Below are 25,014 nucleotides of genomic sequence, written 5' to 3' on the forward strand. Positions count from 1 at the left end.
GGTCTATATTTTTCAAGAATCTAAAAGCTTGGAATATCAAACAGTTTTTGTTGAAGCTAGACTAAACGTGCAATGTGACAAAGTTTAGTTGAGTTGACATCAATGTTCTGCACCAATCTAACAAGGGACAAAGCAAGCAAGGGACATCTGATCTGTTATGGTTAGTATGCTTTGAAAACACTTTTTAATGGATATGAATGTCCTGTAACAGGGTGGACTTTTGTCCTATTTCATGTGTGATCAATTCAGTAAAAAGTATTACCCTATAATGACCTGAGCTGGACAAATATGTTAAACATGCCGTCCTTCAGATAAACTGTTCACGTCAAATTGACATTTGCCAGCTGGGAAATCTACACAAATCTACACAATTTGTATTTTTACTTCATTTTATTCAGTATTACAATTAGCCTAATAATAGGCCTGCTAATGATACTAATAGTATTACTATTATTTGTTGATGATCTTGTTGTATTGTTGTGTTATCACAACTCTCTGTCACATCCCACCATTTCGCTGCTTATTGTGCCTGTTTGAGGGAGAGAGACAAATAAACCCCTCTTGATTCTTGACAGTGTAGCAAAGACATTAGAGTTATGCAGGGGTCATCAACAGGAGGTCCTCAGAGTTACTACAGGGGGTCTGCCAAATCTTTGTGTGATAGGATTTTTTTTTTTTTAACATAGCTTCCCTATTCTGAGGAGAACTGTAGCCAAAAATAGCAGATCTACAAGCTCACAACGCCTCGAGCTGCGAGGCGTTGTGAGCTTGTAGATCGGCTATTTTCGGCAAAGAGGTTTGGGGTAGAGGGGGGGGGGGGAGAGCAGACCAAGTACAGAGCCAAGGGTCAAGTTTACTAAGTATTGAGGATTTAAGTGGTTAACTTAAATGTCTGAATATACACATTAACATGAAGGTCTATACATCTATGAAAAAAGTTGAACCTGCAACAGATGGGGTGGGCAACTTTGTAGATGGTGAGGGCCACTAAATTTCCACACTCACTCTGGGGGGCCGCATTGTTTATCGCCACTCTCGCCAGTAGTACCCCACTACTCAAAAAGCCCATAATAGTCACATATGTGATAAATAAGGGATATTAACAATTATTATTCGTTGTAACTTTGTTTTTATTTAGCATTTAGTAATGCTTCTATCAACTTACTACAGCTGTACTGCTAAACAAAACTTCACATTCCTGAGTATGCCTTTCAGAGTATTGCTGAAACCTTGGCTTAAAAATATACAAAAATGAACACTAGAATTATAATTAATAAGGCTTCTATTAAAATAAACGAGAGCGTGCTCTACTGGTGGACAGTTGTAATTAAAATGGTTCATGGAAAGTTGCATGTTTGGAACAGCTGAAGGCAATAGTTCACCATTTCGGATGTGCTTAGATTACTTTGTTTTTCTTTGTGATTTCAAAAGTGCAAAAAAAAAAAATAAGAAATTGGCCTGGGGCTGCATTAAGTGACGGTGCGGGTCGCATGCGGCCCGCGGGCCGCCAGTTGCCCATCCCATACAATATGTAGTGGGGGTCCCTGCTTCATCTCTCTCTCTCAGCTAAGGGGTCCTTGGCCTGACGTTGAATTCTAGTATAGAACTCAATAGGTCACTTAGGGTCACTAATGTCGGTGTAACGAGCCGTGGAGTAACACACTTCGACAAGGAACCACTTTCGGCGTAAATTTCCAGTAGGTATTTTGGATCCGCGGTGTCTCCGTAGAGAAAGAGAAGCAGCATTGCGCGGTCCGTGGCGGTGTGTTTACATGCCTCTCTAACAGCTCAGTTCTTACTGAGGAACAATATTAATCATTTAGTTCGGTTATCTCTGCGGGCGAGTATAGAGGTATTAGGTCATTGTTAGTCTTAGTCTCGGGCATTTTGTGTCAGTTACAGAGAAGGTGTGTTTATGCGACTGCATGCCGTCCGTTCTCATGCACGGCGTTAGCGTTAACCATAGACGAATACAGCCGAGATTAACGGTTAAAAAGTGACGGTTTTGAAGAGTGGGGGAGAGATTCGGTCATTCGGTCGGGGTGGGGGGGTGGCGGTAGTAGTGGTGGGGGGCTAGAATTCAGCAATGGACGGCGGCGCCCGGAGACCCGGAACCCGCACGGCCACGAAGAGGCCTGGAGCTCGGCTGTCTACTGAGCATAAAGATGGCGAGGTGGTTCCGGAGCAGGAATCCCCAGCAGCCGTCTCCGCGGCGGACAGAGAGAAGGCAGCTGGGGCCGGAGGGGGCATCCTCCCGGGCATGGTGCAGCCCGGGCAGCGGCGGCGCAACTCCTCCGCCACCGCGGTGGTCCACCAGCGGCACATGCCTATGGAGCCGCTGAAGTTTCAGATCCCGAGGAAGAACAAAGAAAAGATAGGTGAGTTTGTCTGATGTCAGAACATAGGAAAGAGAGGTGAGTTTGTTTGTTGTTGTTTTGTTTAATGTCAGAACACAGGAAAGAGAGGTGAGTTTGTTGTTTGTTGTCAGAACACAGGAAAGAGAGGTGAGTTTGTTTGATGTCAGAACATATAGGAAAGAGAGGTGAGTTTGTCTGATGTCAGAACATGGGAAAGAGAGGTGGGTTTGTTTGTTGTTGTTTTGTTTAATGTCAGAACGTAGGAAAGAGAGGTGAGTTTGTTGTTTAATGTCAGAACGTAGGAAAGAGAGGTGAGTTTGTTGTTTAATGTCAGAACACAGGAAAGAGATGAGAGGGGTGTTTTGTTGTTTAATGTCAGAACATAGGAAAGAGAGGTGAGTTTGTTGTTTGTTGTCAGAACACAGGAAAGAGAGGTGAGTTTGTTTAATGTCAGAACGTAGGAAAGAGAGGTGAGTTTGTTGTTTGTTGTCAGAACACAGGAAAGAGAGGTGAGTTTGTTTGATGTCAGAACGTAGGAAAGAGAGGTGAGTTTGTTGTTTGTTGTCAGAACACAGGAAAGAGAGGTGAGTTTGTTTGATGTCAGAACATATAGGAAAGAGAGGTGAGTTTGTCTGATGTCAGAACATGGGAAAGAGAGGTGGGTTTGTTTGTTGTTGTTTTGTTTAATGTCAGAACGTAGGAAAGAGAGGTGAGTTTGTTGTTTGTTGTCAGAACACAGGAAAGAGAGGTGAGTTTGTTTGTTGTTGTTTTGTTTAATGTCAGAACATAGGAAAGAGAGGTGAGTTTGTTGTTTAATGTCAGAACGTAGGAAAGAGAGGTGAGTTTGTTGTTTAATGTCAGAACACAGGAAAGAGATGAGAGGGGTGTTTTGTTGTTTAATGTCAGAACATAGGAAAGAGAGGTGAGTTTGTTGTTTAATGTCAGAACATAGGAAAGAGAGGTGTGTTTGTTGTTTAATGTCAGAACATAGGAAAGAGAGGGGTGTTTGTTGTTGTTTAATGTCAGAACATAGGAAAGAGAGGGGTGTTTGTTGTTGTTTAATGTCAGAACATAGGAAAGAGAGGTGTGTTTGTTGTTTAATGTCAGAACATAGGAAAGAGAGGTGTGTTTGTTGTTTAATGTCAGAACATAGGAAAGAGAGGTGTGTTTGTTGTTTAATGTCAGAACATAGGAAAGAGAGGGGTGTTTGTTGTTGTTTAATGTCAGAACATAGGAAAGAGAGGGGTGTTTGTTGTTGTTTAATGTCAGAACATAGGAAAGAGAGGTGTGTTTGTTGTTTAATGTCAGAACATAGGAAAGAGAGGGGAGTTTGTTGTTGTTTAATGTCAGAACATAGTAAAGAGAGGGGAGTTTGTTGTTGTTTAATGTCAGAACATAGGAAAGAGAGGGGAGTTTGTTGTTGTTTAATGTCAGAACATAGGAAAGAGAGGGGTGTTTGTTGTTGTTTAATGTCAGAACATAGGAAAGAGAGGGGTGTTTGTTGTTGTTTAATGTCAGAACATAGGAAAGAGAGGTGTGTTTGTTGTTGTTTAATGTCAGAACATAGTAAAGAGAGGGGAGTTTGTTGTTGTTTAATGTCAGAACATAGGAAAGAGAGGGGAGTTTGTTGTTGTTTAATGTCAGAACATAGGAAAGAGAGGGGAGTTTGTTGTTGTTTAATGTCAGAACATAGGAAAGAGAGGGGAGTTTGTTGTTGTTTAATGTCAGAACATAGGAAAGAGAGGGGTGTTTGTTGTTGTTTAATGTCAGAACATAGGAAAGAGAGGGGTGTTTGTTGTTTAATGTCAGAACATAGGAAAGAGAGGTGAGTTTGTTGTTTAATGTCAGAACATAGGAAAGAGAGGTGTGTTTGTTGTTTAATGTCAGAACATAGGAAAGAGAGGGGTGTTTGTTGTTGTTTAATGTCAGAACATAGGAAAGAGAGGGGTGTTTGTTGTTGAATTTGACAAAAACACCGGACGTGTGATTTTAATTCCAAGATTTTAACATATGCTAGTAACAGTTAAATAGGGTAAAAGTGGTATCATGGTGAACATTATTTAGTCTGGTTCTGAGTTGAATTCTGCTGTCAGTGAAAGCTGATGTTTTCCCTCATTCATTGTATGCTAATCTGTTTATATTGCATTGTTTGCTTTTTGTCTTTAACCTGTACAGTACTTTGGTTGACCTGGTCATGTTAAATGTGCTATATAAATAGAAGTTTGAGTAAAGAAGTTTGAGTTGAGTCATATTTAAGTGCTGTAAAAGTGTGTGGAACTGGTACTCCTTATCCTTATGCCAGATTGTTATGTTATTAATAGCACCATTTGAATTAGCCATAATGTCACACTGAGAACAATGTAATCTTATAGCAATTTAGTTCACACAGATGACATCTACTTACTCTATAGGCGATCGTTGGCAAGGCTGGTCACCTGGGCGAGCTGGACTTTGTTATGGGAAATGGCTATTACCTTGAGCTAGTTAGGTTATACTATGTCTCTAAAGAGATGTCATTGTGACTCGTATGATTGACACCACTGACACTTGCACACAAAGAATAATGCGTGTGTGTGTGTGTACGGATGTTTGCTTACTGACCGACCAATGTTTTGGACACTGGGCAGCATAGGGCAGGCACCAGTTCTCTGTAGGGCTGGGCGATATGGCCAAAATCAAATTCGCAATATTTTTACCAAATGCCTCTATCGATATAGTGATAATATCGTATTATCACAATAATGTGAATTTTATTTGTCTAAAATAGTCAAAATAGCAGATCTACAAGCTCAGTGACATGTTGTGAGCTTGTAGATCTACTATTTTTCACAACTTTTGAAAGAATAAAGTAAGGTGATTAATACTAGGAAAAGACGACACTTTTACCATATCACAATATTAGGATATGCAAAATCCCAGTATCTAGTCTACTGTAGTTATGGGCAGTTGAATATTAGCTCGTTTTCACCAAAAACGCAATCTGGGAAAATAAATCAGAGATGAGTGTATTTTTATAAATCTGATGACATTGCAGTGGAACCGGGTGATAAAAAAAAAAGAGACGTCATTTCCGGGTCTATGCTTCTCTGGAAGTCAAGGCATCATTCATAGGTTGGCAAAGAGCACCCTCTAGCGTAATCACAAAAAAAAAACACAATGATGACGTAATAATACGTCTTTGACAGTGAAGCGTTGGATTTGAGATGACGTAATTTCATGACCTTGGCAGTCGATGTGTTAACCTTTAAGACCTGGAACTGTGTCATTTTTTTATTTGAGCTAAAAAGCATTATTTTACACTTTGGGCTATTCAAAAATAGCAGATCTACAAGCTCATAGCGCGGCACAGAGTGCAGAGCTTGAGCAGAGCTTGTAGATCTGCTATTTTTGAAAAATCGTGAAAAAGTGTGCAAATCTTTGAATATATATATTTTTAAAGCGAACATTTTTAACTAAAATCTTTGCTTCTGGGGGTCCTTGGAACAAAATATTTTTATGGGGGTCGGCGGCCAAATACATATAATTTTGGGGGTCCTTGACATGAAAAAGATTGAGCACCACTGATATAGAAACATATGTTTTTCAGAAAACTGTTGAGATTTAGGAGACATGTAGAATCGGCTTCAGGTCTCAATGGGTTAAGCAGAATTCATAAGGTGGCAACTGGCAGCAGCTACGGCAGTGGGTGAATAGATGGGAAAGGGCGGGAGAAAGACGGGGGATGAAATGCAGCAAAGAGCCTCTGGTCAGATTCGAACCCAAATTCGTACTCGGTTGAAGTATATATATAACTGTGTCTGTCTTTCTGTCTACAGAGTTGTTCCAGTATGTATCTAGTGAGTCCAGGGAATATGAGGATATGTTGAACATCCTGTCATCCAGCTACAGAGACACAGCGTCCACTGGTACATTTGTATACTCCAGACCACGCCTAGTACACAACCAAAAGCTGGAAACAGAGGTAAGACATGTGTGTGTGTGGGGGGGGGGGTTTGCACTTTTGTTCTTCCTTGTTCGGGATTCATAATGACGTGAATGGCAAACTGATATGGACAAAAGTACATATCTCGATATGTATGTACGCCAAATATATTGGCTATGGTTTCACATTTTCAAGTGTAGCAACCAGGCCTGGAATTTCATCTTTTTAGGGGCAAGGCCACTTGGCCTTGTAAATGTTTTGACGGCACGAAGGCCAAATGCAAGGACAGCAAGGCCATCAAATAAAACACTGATAATAAGTCCACTGAAATTATACATTTAAGAAAGAATTAGTATTAAATATGAAGTAACTATCAGTGAAATATATTTTTTTTTGTAAAACTCCTAAAAAGAAGTTCAACAGGTTCATACTCCATAGTCATGGACTGGTTTGAAGATGGGGATGAGAACTGAGGAAGAGTTAAGAATTCAGAATCTTGACAGTGAAATAGATCTACCGTAACTGTAATTCTGTACTCTGTCTGATGACCTTATGTCCTGTAACTGTTGGCCCCAGGCCCAAACAGCATGTGTATGATAAGTGCATGTGAGTTTATGTTCTGTTTGTCACACTGTGTCACAATAGTCGCATAACTATTTTTTATCATCCTTTTTGTCACGCTTTTTGGCAATCTACGCTCTTGCAAGGTACTAGTTCAGTTGCATATTATGTCCTTCTCTGACCACAAACGGTTCATGTCCTGAACGGTTCATGTCTATGTAGCTTTTCATCTATAATGACTATTATACGTAGGTGTATTATTATTATATCAAATTCAGTATATCAGTTTTAATAACCGATTAACTGTTGCACCCCTGATTACAAATCAATTTCACTCTTATTTTGTATTCTGCCAACTGTAAGCTTACTTCCCTGCGACTTGACAAATTGCTCTTATTTTGAAGGCGTACTGGAAGTGAAATGCTTTCAGTAATTTTGTACGGCTAGATGAAAACATCTGCACAAACACACGCACACGCACACGCACACGCACACGCACACGCACACACACGCACTCACACACACACACACCCACCAATAGAAATGAGCATTAATATTCTTTGTGTTTGTGTCAGTATGTGGAGAAGAGGAAGGAGATGAAGGCAGACAGCCGAACAGACAAAGAACTGGAAGACATGTACTGTTTCCTGCTGTCTGTTGACTTTGAAAAGGTAACACCCACACACATACGCACAAATAAATGTATATTTCAGACATTTCCAGTCATAGCAACTAATTGATCCATGGGGTGCCTTAATGACACACTTGTTAAATATGAAGCTGCATTGGTTATGGTATCGATTAGGGATGGGACGATATGAAAATGAAATGCGATCATGCCGATTAACGATACCATCACAATAATCAAAATATGCTTAAAACTTAAAATGCCACTTTTGTTAACCACTTGAGCCCCCAACATCCCTATTCTTTTTTTTAAAGATATGTTTTGGGGCTTTTTCTGACTTTTATTGACAGGACAGTAGGCTGACAGGAAATGGGGGGAGAGAGATGGGGGGGGGGGTGTGACACACAGCAAAGTTCCTCTGGATCGGGAGTCGAACCTGTGACATGCTGTCAAGCTGGATTACCAGCGTATGTGGTGTGCGCCTGGACCGCTAGGCCAGCGGGCGCCCTTCTTGGGGGAATGTTTGCCAAAAATAGCCAATCTACAAGCTCACAACACGTTGAATCGATTTGTGTAGAGTGAAATAAGAATGTACCAAATGCGCTCTTTACAGGTCAGTTTTTTATCAAGTATAGGGGGTTTAAGTAGTACTGAATTTGCAGCTCAACAAAAGCTAATTCATCCTAGTGTATGACGGAAGACAATTTCACGATACATTTAATCTCTACGATATGATTATTGTGAGCGTTTTTTTATCACGATAAACAATTATAACGATTATCGTCCCATCCCTAGTATCGATAGCAATTTGCATCATGGTGTCACCCAGCAAGGCAGGCAGCTGTGAACACAGAAATAGGTCACCTATGACCTACAGTATCTAATATACTTTTATATCTATTACAAGCGCACACTTTCTGTCTGACTTTGTGGTTTGTGAATATTTCTGTTACTTTTAAATGTCTTCTCTCTAAAGTTAGATTTATTGTGTGTGTCTGTAGTCGAAGGAGGTCTGTGAGAGTGGTCTGTCAGTGGGTTACAGCTGGATCACAGCCCTGGGGAACCCCAGTAAAGGTACTGTATGAACACAGTTATGGTACAATTTAAAGGTAGGGTAAGTGATATATTTTGGTTAAAACAAAAAGGTTTTTGTTAAAAGGTTAAAGCACTATATTCTGATAATAATCATTGCTGCAGAGTGTTTGTTCAGTAACAGGAGTCTCCCCGTCTCTCCAGCTCTTTAACAGAAAATACATTCTCAGGTAGGTGACAAAATGTCAGCCAATCAGGAGAGAGTACCCATTCATCAGCTTCAGTTTTATAATGTTCCAGTTCCAATTGTGTCTGCTCATTTCTTTGTCATCACTTCCAATTTCACTTGGTTAATCTGTATCCTGACTGAGTTCTCTATCCTGATTGGATACAATTGGTATCCTGACCTGAAAATGCATTTTCTGTTTATTAAAGAGCTGGAGAGACATGGAGACTCCTGTTACTGAACAAACACTCTGTAGCAATGATTAGTATCAGAATATAGTGCTTTAACCTTCTAACAAAAACCTTTTTGTTTTAACCAACATATATCACTTACCCGAGTACAATCAGAATTTAGAGCTATTTAACACTTATTTTAACCAAAGAAAATCACTTACCCTACCTTTTTTAAGTTTTTAGCATAAACATAAAACATGCTTGCAAAATACTGTCAAAATTGGCCAAAAAATGACATTTGAATATTCCTTAAAAAAAATGACTGACATTGAACTGTTTGAATATATCTTATTTCTAATATAAAATATTGTATGCTATGAAACTTAATTTAAAGACCACAGACCTCTCTCTCTCTCTCTCTCTCTCTCTCTCTCTCTCTCTCTCTCTCTCTCTCTCTCTCTCATCATTACAGTATGGATAGCTCGGTTCAGCTTGACCTATTAGCTATTATATTATTTTGAATCAATTAATGTGTGATCGGCTGAAGCGGAAGTCCGCGTCAGATGGCGCGCCTCCGTTGTAACAGTTTTTTGCCTAAATACTTCCCAACTCAATATTAGGGGCTGCTGAGTGGTCTGTCTCGCTTGGGGCGATAAAAACTATGCCTAAACCTAACCTTAATCCTAATAAAATAATTGACGACGCATTTTAGATAAGCAAAAAAAAAAAAAAAAACGCTGCGAGTTGGATTCGATCTTATGATGTTGGGACTGGAAGTCTAGTGTGTATCTGTGCACGCCACGGAATCACTAGGTGTGTCAGGGTTTCGGGAGTTATTTAGGGCAAGAGGCAGTTCCACGTGTGTCACAGATGCAGGGCGTGGTTATAGACGCGGCTCCGAGGCCAAGGGGGCGTTGCTTAGTCACAGCGATCCGGTGGGAAAGGCCTGCCCACGTCTCAGACAGATGGCTCTGTGATCTCACGAGACCAGCTGCTGGGTAAGGTTACAAGCGCCCAGGGCCTTGCGAGAATTATTTGTATTATCTTTATTCCTAACCTTAATTCTTACCGTCAGATATTTGTTTATTTGTGATATTTTAATATACTGTATGTTTGAATATAGAATATTCATTGACAGCCCTACTGTATATACATATACAGCATAGACAGAACAGAAGAGGAGAGGTGTTATGATGCGGTTCAGTTATGTCATGGCCACTGTAACTGTAAGGTGTGCCCAAGAGATTAGAATATCATGGCCTGTGTTGAGGTCTTTTCACAGGGGGAACGATTGATGCACCTAGTAATATTACAGCGGAGAAATTCAGTTGTCAATGGGAAGTAATGTTGATTGCAAACCTTGTATTTATCAAAGATAAACAGGAAGGTCTGCACACTGTATCTCCCATTAAAAGTATCTCCCATTAAAAGTAACTATTAATCGAGTAACAACTTATACCATCGTTTTGTTCCTTTTTATTAGTCTCAAAGTATCGGTTCGGGGGTGGTTCACCCTTTTAGTCACCGGCACGGTTTTAAAAGTACCGGGCACACAAGAGCCTGATCTGATGCCCATTAGAACTGTAAGGTGTGCTCACAAAATGACTGCCAGAAGTTTCATTAGTTAAATCACTGGTTCACAATGTGAGGGGGTCTGGTCATGACTTTTAACAGCAATATGATGTGTGTGCAGTGTTTAATTTAGCAGCAAATTTTGATTTAGTTTTAGTCATATTTTAGTCATATGAAATGTTTTAGTTTTAGTCTAGTTTTATTAGTCAACTAAATATCATAAGATTTTAGTCGACTAAATTTACTGTTGATTTTGTCGGCAAAAATGTATTTGGCGTCGTAATGCCTGATTTTACACTTACGCTTGCCGAAAATACCCAATCTACAAGCTCACAACACCATAGTGCAACAAAACATAAAATGACTTCTACTGGATCTCTTCTCCTGTAGTCACTCCCTAACATTTTTGTCTAGTTTTCATTTGTTGACGAAATTGTCAATATATTTAGTTTTAGTCATCATAGGTTAGTTTCTATTTAGTTTTCATTTGGTTTTCGTCAGTGAAAAAAGGTAGTCGACGAAAACATTTTGGCGCGGTTTTAGTCGACGAAATTAACTGTGTGTGTGTGTGTGTGTGTGTGTGTGTGTGTGTGTGTCTTGTAGGTGTATATCTGTCGAAGTATTCAGATTTGCTGCAGATTAACGCCTTCAATCCTGGAGCTACAGGAGAAATTGTCATCTGTAAAACCATGAAGGTAACGCATGCAAACAGACGATCCGTCAGTTGGAAATAATCTCAGGATATTCATTCACCGCAATACCAGCTCTATGGTCGAGCGGTACTGTGGGAACAATAATAGGCAAGAAAATGTGATTTATAGTGTTATGGGTGTTGCCGCATAAGCTATTTAACTTCTCCATGAGCATAGGAAAAGTCTAGTTGCATGCCAGTAGCTTTGACATTCAACCATGTGATTGAAACTAGGGATGCACTGGCATGATTCATCATATCGTTGTTTGGACAATATTTACTTAAAAATGCAATATCGGTAAAATAGGAAACGCTGATATTGTAATTATATATATTTTTGAATGTGAATCTGAAAAGCGCTTTTGTGATGTGTTTTCTGGAGAAGCTTTCAAAAGGGTCTACCTGTAAAACAAAAAAAAGCAAACAAATTGTTAATTAAAAAGAAATGTTATTTATTAAATACATTTAATTTGTTTGAACTAATATGTGCATCGGTAGGCCTAATAAATCAGGTAATTAGAATGCAGTTTTTTTTCGAATCACAGTTACTGTATAACGTGGAAATTTGTTTTTCTAATATTGTTGTACCCCTTTCCACTCTAAAACCGACAAAGTGTTTAATGCATATCAGATTTGTTACCTGTAACTAGCAGCAAATATGTGGAGGCTCTGAGTCCTTGACCTTGCAGTGCAGCCTCTGTGTTCTAGTGATACATTGTTGAATGATACAATACATTGTATAATGATATTTCTTTCACGTCACTCACTCAAAGCCAGTGGTGGAAAAAGTACTCAAATTCTTTACTTAAGTAAAAGTACCAATACTGCAATATAAAAATACTCTGTTACAAGTAAAAGTCCAGAATAAAAAATGTACTCGAGTAAAAGTACAAAAGTATTGGCATCAAAATGTACTTAAAGTATCAAAAGTAAAAGTACTAAATATTTGAAAATAGCCGATCTACAAGCTCACAACGCGTCGCGATGCGACGCGTTGTGAGCTTGTAGATCGGCTATTTTCAAATAGCCTATGTATAAAATAGGGCTAAAGTGGTTAATGTATGTTTTATAATATCATAGTTTATATCTGAAAAGTAACTAGTAACTAAAGTTTTCAAGTAAATGTAGTGGAGTAAAAGTACAATATTTGCCTCTGAGATGTAGTGGAGTAGAAGTAAAAGTATTGGAAATTGGAAATACTCAAGTAAAGTACAAATACCTCAAAATTGTACTTAAGTACAGTACTTAAGTAAATGTACTTAATTACTTTCCACCACTGGTTATAGTGATACATTGTTGAATGATACAATACATTGTATAATGATATTTCTTTCACGTCACTCACTCAAAGCTCCAAGCTCCAAGCTGTACTTACGACATTGATTGAGAAATTCTCTACTGTTGTGTGTGTGTCTGGGCAGGGTAAAGTGAAGAGTATGTATGACAACATGTCTAAGAACCTTCTAGACCCAACGCCAAAGTTTGACTGTCACATCTCCAAGAACGCCTCCAAGGTCACCTCACTCGCATCATACAGAGCCTACGAACTCTCACAGGTACCTCCTTCAGTTCCTCTCCTCCTTCACCTCCTCTTCTATTTCACCTCCCCTCCTTGACCTACTCCTCTCCTCCCTCACATCCTCTCCTCCTTCACCTCCTCCAGATACACAGCTCATCGAATCGGCACCCTGTGAGATCGCCCATGTCATTGGGATGCGGGGGTTAATCGGATAATATGTCCTGTTCACATGATCCATATGATAATGACAGATTTTTCTTGAAATTCCAGCCTATGCGGGCAAGCTATAGCCCCTTTCGGCAGTGGTGGAAAGTAACTAAGTACATTTACTCAAGTACTGTACTTAAGTACAATTTTGAGGTATTTGTACTTTACTTGAGTATTTCCAATTTCCAATACTTTTACTTCTACTCCACTACATCTCAGAGGCAAATATTGTACTTTTACTCCACTACATTTATTTGAAAACTTTAGTTACTAGTTACTTTTCAGATATAAACTATGATATAATGAAACATACATTAACCACTTTAGCCCTATTTTATACATAGGCTATTTGAAAATAGCAGATCTACAAGCTCACAACGCGTCGCAGCGCGACGCGTTGTGAGCTTGTAGATCGGCTATTTTCAAATATTTAGTACTTTTACTTTTGGTACTTTAAGTACATTTTGATGCCAATACTTTTGTACTTTTACTCAAGTAAATTTTGAATTTTGGATTTTTACTTGTAACAGAGTATTTTTATATTGCAGTATTGGTACTTTTACTTAAGTACAGAATTTGAGTACTTTTTCCACCACTGCCTTTCGGGAACCCTGTATACCTTTTTATGTATTTGGGATGGCGGTATCCAGGGTCCCTTGAAAGTCAATGCCTTCTCCCATTCACTCGCTGGTACCACTGTCTGGTCTCGGACAAATATAACGTCTCTATAAAGTTTTGCAGAGAGATTTCAAAGATACTCTGAACTGCATTAGGGTCCCGCGGAAACGTGTGTTCATCGGCGCTAATCGGCGTTGCCATTAAACATGTTTAATTAAGTTTTTCTATCTTCCGCGCTCCATGCCCCGCCTCCCCCGTCTTGTGATTGGCTAGATGCACTTTGCCCAGCCAATCACAAGACCTGATGCACGGAAGATGGCAAAACTAAGTAAAGAAATATGGATTAAACATGTTTAATGGGGTGGACCACTAACTACGGTGGGGGAAACATTGCATAGGCTACTGTCATGATTGATGTGTGAAGTACTTAAATTCAACCAGGATATCATGAGATGGTACCCACACAAGTAGATGTTCTGACGTGAATGACCAGTTTGCCCATCACCAATACGTTGATGTTACATCATTATATTTGTTTTACAGACATCAGACCTGTGTTTTGCTCTTTTGTCCTCCTTCAGCTATATTTCTATGAGTATTCGTTTGACGAGTTGATTCAGAGACCTCGCCAGGTGTGTCCCTATGCTGTCGTAACATTCCAATTCAAAGGGAAAGATCCACTGCCTAGCAAACCACTAGCTATCTCCAGGTATGCACAAACGCGCTTATCTTACTATCCTTGTGGGGAAATGAAAAACTATGTTTTGTTCAAAACTAAAACCCTCAACATAACCTTCAAAATCTGTATCCCTTACCTAGAATTAATTCTAACCTTAACCCCTTACTATAACCCCAAACCTCACCCCTAAATGCTTAGTCCTAACCCCAACCTGAGTCTCTTCACAGTTGTAACCCAGTGTAACTCATCTTTTATGAGTGGTCACATGTGGAAATCAAACTTTGTTTTGTGTGTTTTTACTCATAATTTGTTACTAATATCCTTAGTAACAAGAAAAGTTAAATATCTCCACCCACCAGGTAGCAAAAGATTTAAACTATATCCGTCATGTTTGTCTCACATCTTGCCTATAAAATTAGGAAATACCCTCCCTTTACATTTCAGCAAATCACCAATATTGTTCTCATGAAGCAGCTTGTTTGTAGTTATTGGTGAAGATTATTAAGATCACTACCCCCAAGCCAGTTGCCTTAAGTTGCATCACAGGCAAATGGAAATTATTTTTTAAATACTATAACAGAACTGCTTCACTGCTACAATGTAACAGTTGGTTAGAAATGCAGGGATTGCAGTTAGATCCGGGGACACCACGGTTAATCGGCACATCGGGGATGTACATCATGTGTCATATCCACCTAAAACAGGATATTTGTCTCATTAACACAATGCACAATGCGTATTTACACACAAAGCACAGAAGTGTAGCTTCATTGATTATTTACATCTCCATCCCCGCTGACAGCAAAGATCTGAGTCTAATGTTAATTAATGTTCTGGGTTCAGCATCTCCCCCTACAGACCAGAAACAGCCTGCCTGGAATTGCACTCAAAAATACAACATAATCTGTCTATTGAGGGACATGAGAAAGCTTAATGTGAATGCTGTTTTCAGCTAACAACATTGAAGACATGTTTGCGGACTTTAAAAAACTAAAATGATTGAAAAGTAGTCAAATGTGTGACCTTTAACCATATAAATGATCTTTTTCCTAATTGAGACTAGAATAATGTACCCAAGAGGAAGATTTCTTCTGGTCTCACTGTTCTTGTTTGGTCCTTAAAAAGTTATTTAAACACACACACACACACAGTTGGGATGCAACAGTTTCTGTATTATAATTTACCGTACGGTACGCCATCCACGGCTCAGTACGCACGGTTTTGCAATCAAATTCCACGTTACTACGAGTATGAGTGCATTTATTAAGAACTGTATAAAACTTAATGTAATGTTGACCATTCCGCTCAGTATTGTTTTTGATTGGCAGGATGGACAGCCAAACACCAGCCTGCCCTCCCAAAGGAAGTAATGGTAAGCCCCGGCCAGTGTTTTTCTTTATCCGACAGCTCATACTTCTGTTGCTTCGGTATAGCTCAATTATTTGGGACTGATTTGATTTCTGTCTTTCTTTGTCTCTGGTTCTCCGTCTTCCCCCTTGTCTGTTTATCTCAGAACGTGTCCAGTATACTGTATGGAGTGGAGATCTGGTGAAAGGAGACAAGTGTTTGTACCACGTGGCCCTGCAATCTTTCTCTCCTCCTGTCCTCCCATGCAAACTGTAAGCACTGACCATTAGACTTTACTACTTTATTGTAATTGTTAACTCATTGACTGCCAGCGAAAACGGCGATTTTACTGTACCTTTGAAAAATCATGGAATATTCTCTGTGACCTCCTTCCTCACGGAGATCGGCTCATTACATGCACGGGGGTCCGGTAGAATCGGGGATTCTTTGCCCCCTCCATTCCAGAGCTATGGCCGTTTGAATGTGGCTTGTTTTTTGAAAAACACTTTGAAAAACAACAGAAATCCAAGAAAATTTGACTTTCATAAATCCTTTAACATGAAAGGTGCCTAGCTTTGTTGTGATCATGTGATTTCTGGGGGTACTCTTCTTAGGTGGTGCTTGGATCATTCACAGGTGCCCCCCCCCCCCACACACCAAAAAAACAAAAAGTCGTCATAAGTCGAGAGTTTGACTAACACCATTGTGGACATAATTTCTGGTGGAGCACCAGGGGCGCCATGTAAAAATAGTGCTTTGCATTTATGATGTGTCCTTGTTAATCCCATGCAGAAGTTTTATATGATGCAAAAACAGCTTTTGACAAAGAAGGCATATGTTTGTTTTCAGACCAGAGACGTTGGAAATTGGTTGCTTGATGTCTTTTGACTATGTGTGCCAGATCCTCCCCCCTGCCCTGTTCTGCTGGAATCTATATGCCGGCAGCCATGAAGGTGAGGTCCAACTATCATTAACCCTAAAGGTAGTCCCACCATGAGGTCACAAATAACTAGACCTCATAGGGGTGTGATGTGTTTACCAGGTCCCTCTAAGCAGCCATGGCTGTCGGGTCAAAATGATGAAGCCCTGACAACCAGAAATAGGAGCTACTCACTCTACTTAAAAAAAAACGAAATCCTAACAGTTTTTTGAAAAAAAAACGAAAAAATGTTTTCACAATTTTTCAAAAATAGCAGATATACAAGCTCATAGCGCGGCACTCGGTGCCGCGCTATGAGCTTGTATATCTGCTATTTTTGAATAGCCAAAGAAATCTAAAGTGACACAGATGCGTTCCAGGTCTTAATGGGTTAATAACATAAGTGCAAAAGTGCAAGTATTCCATTAAAACGTTTGTATGTGTGTGTGTATTTCGTAGTGGTGAAGAATGACATGTTCTGCAGCCTTCTGGAGATGACTGAGAGAAGCAAGTCAGGCAGTGACCTAAGCAAGCTGCTACAGCAGTTGGAGAAACACAAATTGGTGGGTACAGGGACTAAACCGACGATGTGTAGATAATGATGGAACCAAAGGCAGAGAATACATACAGAGGTAAAGAACTTCATGCAGACTTTTACTGGAAATGGCAGGCAGCCGAGGGTAAAGAAGCAAGAGAGAGGGTATAGAATACACTCTGTCAGTATAAATAACCCAAAATGTGTGTTGTAAATAGTATTTGATACTGGGGTTACATAGATCTTTTTTAATTCTCATTTATACGAATGAGTTTGTGATTCTATTATCACAAACTATAGGGCCCTACCTTAATACTCTGTTGCTGACCCAAGCTGGGCCCCCGTCAACAGATACTGTAAATATTCTATTCTGAGAATAACAGATTAATGTTGAATAATGTTGCGTTATTTCCTGTGCCATTTTGTAGAGGGGTAAGGGTCTAATAAAAAAATATATATATAGTTTCACCTGGGACACTAGTGCTAGTGGTACTAGCCCTGTTACGATAGAAAACCAGCAGTACTTGAGGTCCTGGTAGGATAGAAAACCAGTTGTATTTGTGGTCCAGTTAGGAAAGAAATCCATCAGAAGTTGCAGAACTATGAGTCTTGGTGAAGTTTTGTTGCTGGCTGGCCGTAGGTATTCTCATTAATATACGCATGTACTGTACCTCATGTGTTAAGTAGAGTGTCCCGTGTGTCTACAGGTCCTGGTGGAAACACTGAAGGACCGAGGCGTCCTCTTCCTGCTGTCTAGTGAACAGATGGCCTCACCTACTGGTATGACATCCCAACACAGGACTCTGTCTTTCCTGTGTCATCCATTCTATTGTCTTGTCTAGTATTTGCAGAGAGAGAGAATACTTAAATTTACACTGAGCTCTAGCTCCCATATTTTAATGTGTGTCTGTTTTTTAACATACTGCTATAATATAATAATGATAAATAATGCACTATGTTGTACTTCCAGAGAGAGGAGACGGGTGGAAGAGGGCCCTGCAGGCTTTGTTCGTTTTCCCAGAGTCCAGAGATGTGGGCAGATCTGGTGAGCAGCACCAAAGTTATAACGTACACACTGCACAATCGTGTTGATTTAATACAGATGACTTTACTGTGCAGGCGCCTAATGACACATAAACCAGTCGGCCTATAAATTGACTGATAGGGTTCAGAAACCAGTACAGAGAGTTTGGTGTTGTTCTGGTGGAAAGTAACTAAGTACATTTACTTAAGTACTGTACTTAAGTACAATTTTGAGGTATTTGTACTTTACTTGAGTATTTCCAATTTCCAATACTTTCACTTCTACTCCACTACATTTCAGAGGCAAATATTGTACTTTTACTCCACTACATTTATTTGAAAACTTTAGTTACTAGTTACTTTTGAGATATAAATGATATAATGAAACATACCTTAATCACTTTAACCCTATTTTATACATAGGCTATTTGAAAATAGCCGATCTACAAGCTCACAACGCGTCGCATCGCAACGCGTTGTGAGCTTGTAGATCTGCTATTTTCAAATATTTAGTACTTTTACTTTTGGTACTTTGAGTACATTTTGATGCCAATACTTTTGTACTTTTACTCAAGTACATTTTTAATTCTGGACTTTTACTTGTAACAGAGTATTTTTATTTTGCAGTATTGGTACTTTTACTTAAGTAAAGAATTTGAGTACTTTTTCCACCACTAACTAATGTATTTTAATGACATTTGTCCAAAGAGCATGTCTAACTGTTCTACAGGTTTGCATTCGGACCGTGACAACTGGTATTTAAATGGAAAAATATGAGTGTGGTTACTAATATCTGTGGATATAAACTGATTGAAATTGTTACTTCCGGTAGTGTCCCCCTACGCTTCCTCCCATGATACCCCTGGGACTCCATCTGTGATTGGTAAGTTGTCTACCTTCCTGCCAGCGTTACATCATGCCCTGGTGAAGGCCCGGGCCAACCCCCCCAGTGATCTCTCTGCTGGGGTCGCCAAACACGCCACGGACTACCTTTCTGGACTCAAAGACGGACTGGTAATAATTTAATAAATAATGATGACAATGATGGGCTAACAACAATAATAACCATTGTAATAGTAGTAGTAATGACAGTGGTGGAAAAAGTACTCAAATTCTTTACTTAAGTAAAAGTACCAATACTGCAATATAAAAATACTCTGTTACAAGTAAAAATCAAAAATTTAAAATTTACTTGAGTAAAAGTACAAAAGTATTGGCATCAAAATGTACTTAAAGTACCAAAAGTAGAAGTACTAAATATTTGAAAATAGCCGATCTACAAGCTCACAACGCGTCGCGATGCGACGCGTTGTGAGCTTGTAGATCTGCTATTTTCAAATAGCCTAGGTATAAAATAAGGCTAAAGTGGTTAATGTATGTTTCATTATATCATAGTTTATATCTGAAAAGTAACTAGTAACCAAAGTTTTCAAGTAATTGTAGTGGAGTAAAAGTACAATATTTGCCTCTGAGATGTAGTGGAGTAGAAGTAAAAGTATTGGAAATTGGAAATACTCAAGTAAAGTACAAATACCTCAAAATTGTACTTAAGTACAGTACTTAAGTAAATGTACTTAGTTACTTTCCACCACTGAGTAGTAGTAATGATAATACTAATATTCATACAGTAATATTCATTATAATAGTTTTTAATTTCTGCCTACTTGTGCATATGTGTTCATGAACGAGCAGACCCGTGTCTACCCGATGGGTGAGTATGACTCCAAGCTGGACGAAAGAGGAAAACTGTTCCCGGCTCCCAAACACCACAAAGTCAACATGGAGGGATACCTGCGCAACTACCTGTACCAACCAACTCTCTACCTACTCTCTGTGGCCCGTGCCACGAACCTCCTCGTCACGACCTTGGGAACTGACTATCTGGAGCAGGATAGGAAGAGGATAAACGCAGCCAGGCTGGGGAGCAGGCTTGCGGAGGAGAGGGCGGCAGAAGTAGAAAAGGAGAGGGAGAGAAGAAGTAATGGAGGAGCAGAGGAGGAGAGGATGCAGGAGCAGACAAACGCTCAAAAGGTTTTAAATCCTTTGGTTGTTGGTCCCCAGTTGGTGAGAGTTTACTTGCGTTTTCTTGCCGCCGTCTCTGCTAATGTTCCTTCCTCTCGGCTGGCAAACTGAAAGGGGAATTCATATTGTATTCATTTTGGTGCTTCACGTCTTCCTGACTGAGTGCAGTGATATTAAACATGCATTAGAATCATGTTTAGACGGTGATACACAATTACAATAATAGATACACTGACTAGACCTTTATTGATGTGCTGCTAGAAACACCACAGCAGTTAAGATACAGAATGATGCAGCAAGGGTAGGGATACAAAAAAAGGAGTCAGGGGAAGGATAACGTCACAAGAAAACACCCATCAATAACTAGAGTGCTGAACTAATTGTGTTACACATGAAGAAGGTAGTATAAGCCACTTTGTAGGTCTGTTCTTCTGTCTGTCTGTCCAGAAATTGTCCAGTTTGTTATTAATACATGAGGTGTGGCAGTGATTGTGGTAACATGTAGCTCGTGTGTTGTGTTTTTATAGGATCTTCTGCTACAGACAATAATGGACACAATGATGTCACTCCAGAAGAAGGAGGGAGGGGGAGAGGAGGGGAAGAAGAGGAAGAAAGAGGAAGAGGTGACGGAGAGAACTGTAAAATACTTACGAGGAGGACAAGAAAGAATACCAGGTGGACAAGAAAGAATACCAGGTGAGACACACTGCATACCAGGAGAGAGAGACAGGATACCAGGCGAGACAGATAGGTTAACCCATTGAGACCTGAAGCCGATTCTACATGTCTCCTAAATCTCAACAGTTTTCTGAAAAACGTATGTTTCTATATCAGTGGTGCTCAATCTTTTTCATGTCAAGGACCCCCAAAATTATGTTTTTGGCCGCGGACCCCCATCAAAATATTTTGTTCCAGGGACCCCCAGAAGCAAAGATTTGAGTTAAAAATGTTCGCTTTAAAAATATATATATTCAGAAGATTTGCACACATTTTTACGATTTTTCAAAAATAGCAGATCTACAAGCTCGTAGCGCGGCACTCGGTGCCGCGCTATGAGCTTGTATATCTGCTATTTTTGAATAGCCCAAAGTGTAAAATAATGCTTTTTAGCTCAAATCTAAAAATGACAGTTCCAGGTCTTAATGGGTTAAGATAAAGATGAACTTTATTGATCCCCAGAGGGAACATTGGGCAGCATAGTAGTCCACTGAAGTACCTACACCATTTCTTTTCACATCATGTTTTATATTTTGTGAACTTTTATTTTTTAATGGAAGTCAATGGGACTCTGATCGGGGCTGAAATCTTACCAGATGTCATAAGAGAATTTGTTATGGATACAGAATGTGATTTTATTATCAATACAAACTTATTACAAAACGTCAGAGGTCCGCCCGGCGGCCCGTCCTCCCTTAAGCCAATTTTAACCCTTTAAGACCTGAGAAGATTCTAGAAATGTCTTCTAAATCCTAAAAAAAAATTGAAAAAAAAAACCATTTTTTTTTTCCCTCGATTTTTCAAAAATAGCAGATCTACAAGTTCATAGCGCGGCACTCGGTGCCGCGCTATGAACTTGTAGATCTGCTATTTTTGAATAGCCTAAAGAAATCTAAAGTGACACAGATGCGTTCCAGGTATCAATGGGTTAATATAGGATGTGTTTGATTGAATCACTTACAGAGCACTGAAGCAGCTCCTTATAAACAAGGTTGTCAGTTATTCCCTCCTCATCGCCTACAATAGAAACGTTCATGCTGCTGGTTCTCTGTCCCCTGGGCAAGGCAGAGTTGGCTATGAGGCAGGTAGATGCCAACTCTTTCATTCTCTTGCCCCTTGACCTTTGTTGATGATGGTGATTGAGAAAGCCAGCAGGACAGAATATTGGCGCTGCTACCGTCTGTGTGTGTGTAAAGGTCCCAGGCTGGAAGCTCAGTGCTGGTGATGTGCTGTGCTGTTTTAACCACCCTGTGTAGAGCCTTGGCTTGCGGCTTCCATACCAAGCAGTTAGCCATTGTCTAGCCACCTTAAAGGTTTAATGACATTCACTTTTACACCACATTCAAAGTCTTTGTCCTGGTCCTTCAAAAGTGTACAAAAAGTTTTAAGTGAAAATTCCATTCCAGTGATCAATGGCAGGTGTTTTTCGCTCGCATTTCTAAAGCCTTTTCAACTGCAATGAAAAAAGAAATCTTTGCCTGCGGGTGTCGCTGGTGAGGGATTTTACCTGTCAATCATCGCCTCTGCTCCGCCCCCCCCAAAGGAAAGGATAGGAGAGGGGAGGGGCGAGGAGGAGAGTGGGCGGGATTAATCGACTGTGACCTCACTGTCGAAGGGCCAAGCTCAGATTACTTTTCAGCCTAATTATTCAGAAAACCCCAGACCACAGAAAATCCACTGAATGTTCTAAGTTCAGGTTTTTTGGGTGTAATTGAGGTCATAAAACCCCAAATAAAACATTGAAAATAAAAAAAGTGAAAATGAATGTCATGACACCTTTAACAACGGTGTCCAACTCAGCTCCTCGCTAATGTGAACCAAAAGGAACCTGAAGCTCAATTTCCACTGCAGCCCTGTGAATGTGAATCGGGGCATGTGCACCTTGCAACCCCCTGTAGGTGGCGCATGCACGCAGTAGGGCGGGCCACCTAGTGGTCATAATATGAGTCAATAATGGACTGCAAATTGCACAAATTGTATGCAAATTTAAAGGGGTAAAAGTATCCTGGCCAGACCCATATATAACTAGAAAATGTGCTCCTCGGAGCACAAGTCTCCGCCAGCAGACTATAGCAATTATATTATCATAGCAATAACTAATGAGATAGTTGAGATGTTTAAAAAAAGATAGGATGAAAAAAAATTTGAAGATTGAGGACACACACACGCACGGACGGGTGATTTGGACTAGAAGATACTGTTCCAATCAAGACTGATTGATCCTGTCTTACCTCGCTTCAAAAACGTAAACGGCTTTTTGAAGTGACACACCTTTTTATTATAGGATTGTATTTCGTCATGCGTCCCTCTAGCCAATCAGAGACATTGATGTCAACATATTGACACGTATTAAGAGTTCGGCTTTGTTGTGGGATCATTTCAACTCTAGTCCTCTTCTACGTTACAATTGTAGATGAGTATGCTTTCTTAGCTTTGGCCTTCTGCGCCTTTGCTTGACCAATGTTAGGTGTTCTCAGAGGGAAACACACACGCACAGACGGGTGACTTGGACTTACTGAAGGTACTGTTCCAATCAAGTCTGATTGATCCTGTTTTACCTCACTTCAAAAAGTATGGGCTTTTTGAAGTGACACACCTATTTATAGAATTTTATTTCGTCACGCGTCCCTCTAGCCAATCAGAGGCATTGGTGTCAACAAATTGACACGTGTCACGTGGAGCTTGCCCAATGTTAGCTTGGCTAACAATGTTTGCTCACACAAAGCGAAAACATATTCTCCACCTTCGGCGGAGACAATAAGTTTGGAGGCAATTGGACAACTGGTGTGCTGTGGGTACGCAAATGCATATACAAATACACGCTCTCCAATTCTAGTAGTGAAATGAAATGATAGTTCTATAAGAATATAAATGCCTCATGTAAACACCTCAATTGGAAGAGAATGTTCGGTCCGGTCTGATCGGAAATCATTTTCAGTTGTGTTGTGAGTGACTGTTTAAAACTTTACATAATCCGATTAGATCAACAAGAAAATATTAGCATACAAACAGTTATTCCGATCGTTTCTCTCTGATTGGAATTCCTTCATTATTTTGGCACATTTGCCCCACGTGGTGGTAACGGTAACAAATGAATAGTATATCAGAAGAAACTATTAAAAACTAAAGTATACGCGCACAGTATATGTGCGCGTATTAGGCAAAAATAGATTCCATTACTATGCTACAGCATGTGCACGCGGCACAAGGCTGGCATACATGCTATCACTCCCGCGTGCCTGATATACTGTAGCTGGTATCATTTTCAAACGTTGGGGCTTTCCAGACGCATATTACACATGCACTACAATCCACGCATGTACTTTCACACGCTTGGACTATCTACCGCAGGAGACGGATAGGTAATATATGCAACGGTCCTATAATTTGGGGGATGTGATGCGCTGCCTCAGACGCGAACAGCCTTCTACCATGCCGTTGAAGGCACAAGGGGAAGCTATTGGGCGGGCGCGCGGTCGGGGACTTCTTTCCTCTACAATAGAAGAGTTAGGACGTCACATTCTAATACAACCCGAATACCCAATTTCAGCACCGGCCTCAGTGGCGCACCTCGCTAATCATTGGACTACCGATCCATCACCTCTGGGAGTCTGGTTTCGACTCCCGCTTGGGACAATACTTTTTCAAACAACCGCAGACTATTTTTTTCGCCGATAAAGTATAGTTTTGGACCATGACGGAGGCGCGCCGACTCAGCAGACCTTGAGGCCGAGGAGTCGCGCCCGAGCGCTTCCAGGCGCGAGTGCCCGCGACGACCGGCCGATGGTCTGCTAGTCGACTAAGCGCCGTCCGAGTTATGTACCGATAGGCACAGAATCGTAAATAATATTGGTGGGGACTGCGTTTGCCCCAACTGCCACTCACTGCACTAACTTAGCCCGCCAGCCCCGCCCCCTTGTGCCTTCAACGGCATGGTAGAAGGCCGTTCGCGCCTCAGACCCTTTGGCAATCTAGAACGCCTCCGGTACACAGATCCAATTCTTTAAATGGCTCGTTCACCGTGCCCTCACAAAACAAACAAGTTTTTTGACAGTATCCTTGTGGATCCCAAATAGATTTTAAAACCACCCGGTATTCTGCACAGTCCGTTTGTAGAGTAGCTACAATCACAATTCACACGTTAAGTGGAGCTCTGCTTGGTCACCTCTTCTTCATATAGTCCCATATGAAGGTTATTACCTCTTCATTAATGTGCATAAATTCATGAATGGCTGTCGTGTCATTCGAAAATGTGGTTACCGATAA

At 40.3% G+C, this 25,014-nt stretch overlaps 1 protein-coding gene across 4 annotated transcripts in view; it reads left to right on the forward strand.

The window, feature by feature from the left end:
* Positions 1 to 2,065: 2,065 nt before the first annotated feature.
* The window catches only part of tasora (transcription activation suppressor a), a 52,813-nt gene continuing 29,864 nt past the window's right edge, over positions 2,066 to 25,014 (forward strand). For 3 of the 4 annotated variants that reach the window (XM_080424415.1, XM_080424418.1, XM_080424416.1), the window contains exons 1-16: positions 2,066 to 2,378; positions 6,173 to 6,318; positions 7,416 to 7,511; positions 8,470 to 8,542; positions 11,075 to 11,166; positions 12,584 to 12,718; positions 14,088 to 14,215; positions 15,514 to 15,557; positions 15,699 to 15,804; positions 16,382 to 16,485; positions 16,911 to 17,014; positions 17,694 to 17,766; positions 17,957 to 18,031; positions 18,842 to 19,023; positions 19,702 to 20,073; positions 20,559 to 20,727. In XM_080424415.1, coding sequence (XP_080280541.1) covers positions 2,087 to 2,378; positions 6,173 to 6,318; positions 7,416 to 7,511; positions 8,470 to 8,542; positions 11,075 to 11,166; positions 12,584 to 12,718; positions 14,088 to 14,215; positions 15,514 to 15,557; positions 15,699 to 15,804; positions 16,382 to 16,485; positions 16,911 to 17,014; positions 17,694 to 17,766; positions 17,957 to 18,031; positions 18,842 to 19,023; positions 19,702 to 20,073; positions 20,559 to 20,727 — 2,191 coding nt within the window. In that variant the 5' untranslated portion in view covers positions 2,066 to 2,086. The remainder of the gene's footprint in view (positions 2,379 to 6,172; positions 6,319 to 7,415; positions 7,512 to 8,469; positions 8,543 to 11,074; positions 11,167 to 12,583; positions 12,719 to 14,087; positions 14,216 to 15,513; positions 15,558 to 15,698; positions 15,805 to 16,381; positions 16,486 to 16,910; positions 17,015 to 17,693; positions 17,767 to 17,956; positions 18,032 to 18,841; positions 19,024 to 19,701; positions 20,074 to 20,558; positions 20,728 to 25,014) is intronic. The other variant, XM_080424417.1, reaches the window with a different exon arrangement.

Source organism: Gymnoscopelus braueri (assembly GCF_963280865.1).
Source record: "Gymnoscopelus braueri genome assembly, chromosome: 3".
NCBI classification, from domain to species: domain Eukaryota; kingdom Metazoa; phylum Chordata; class Actinopteri; order Myctophiformes; family Myctophidae; genus Gymnoscopelus; species Gymnoscopelus braueri.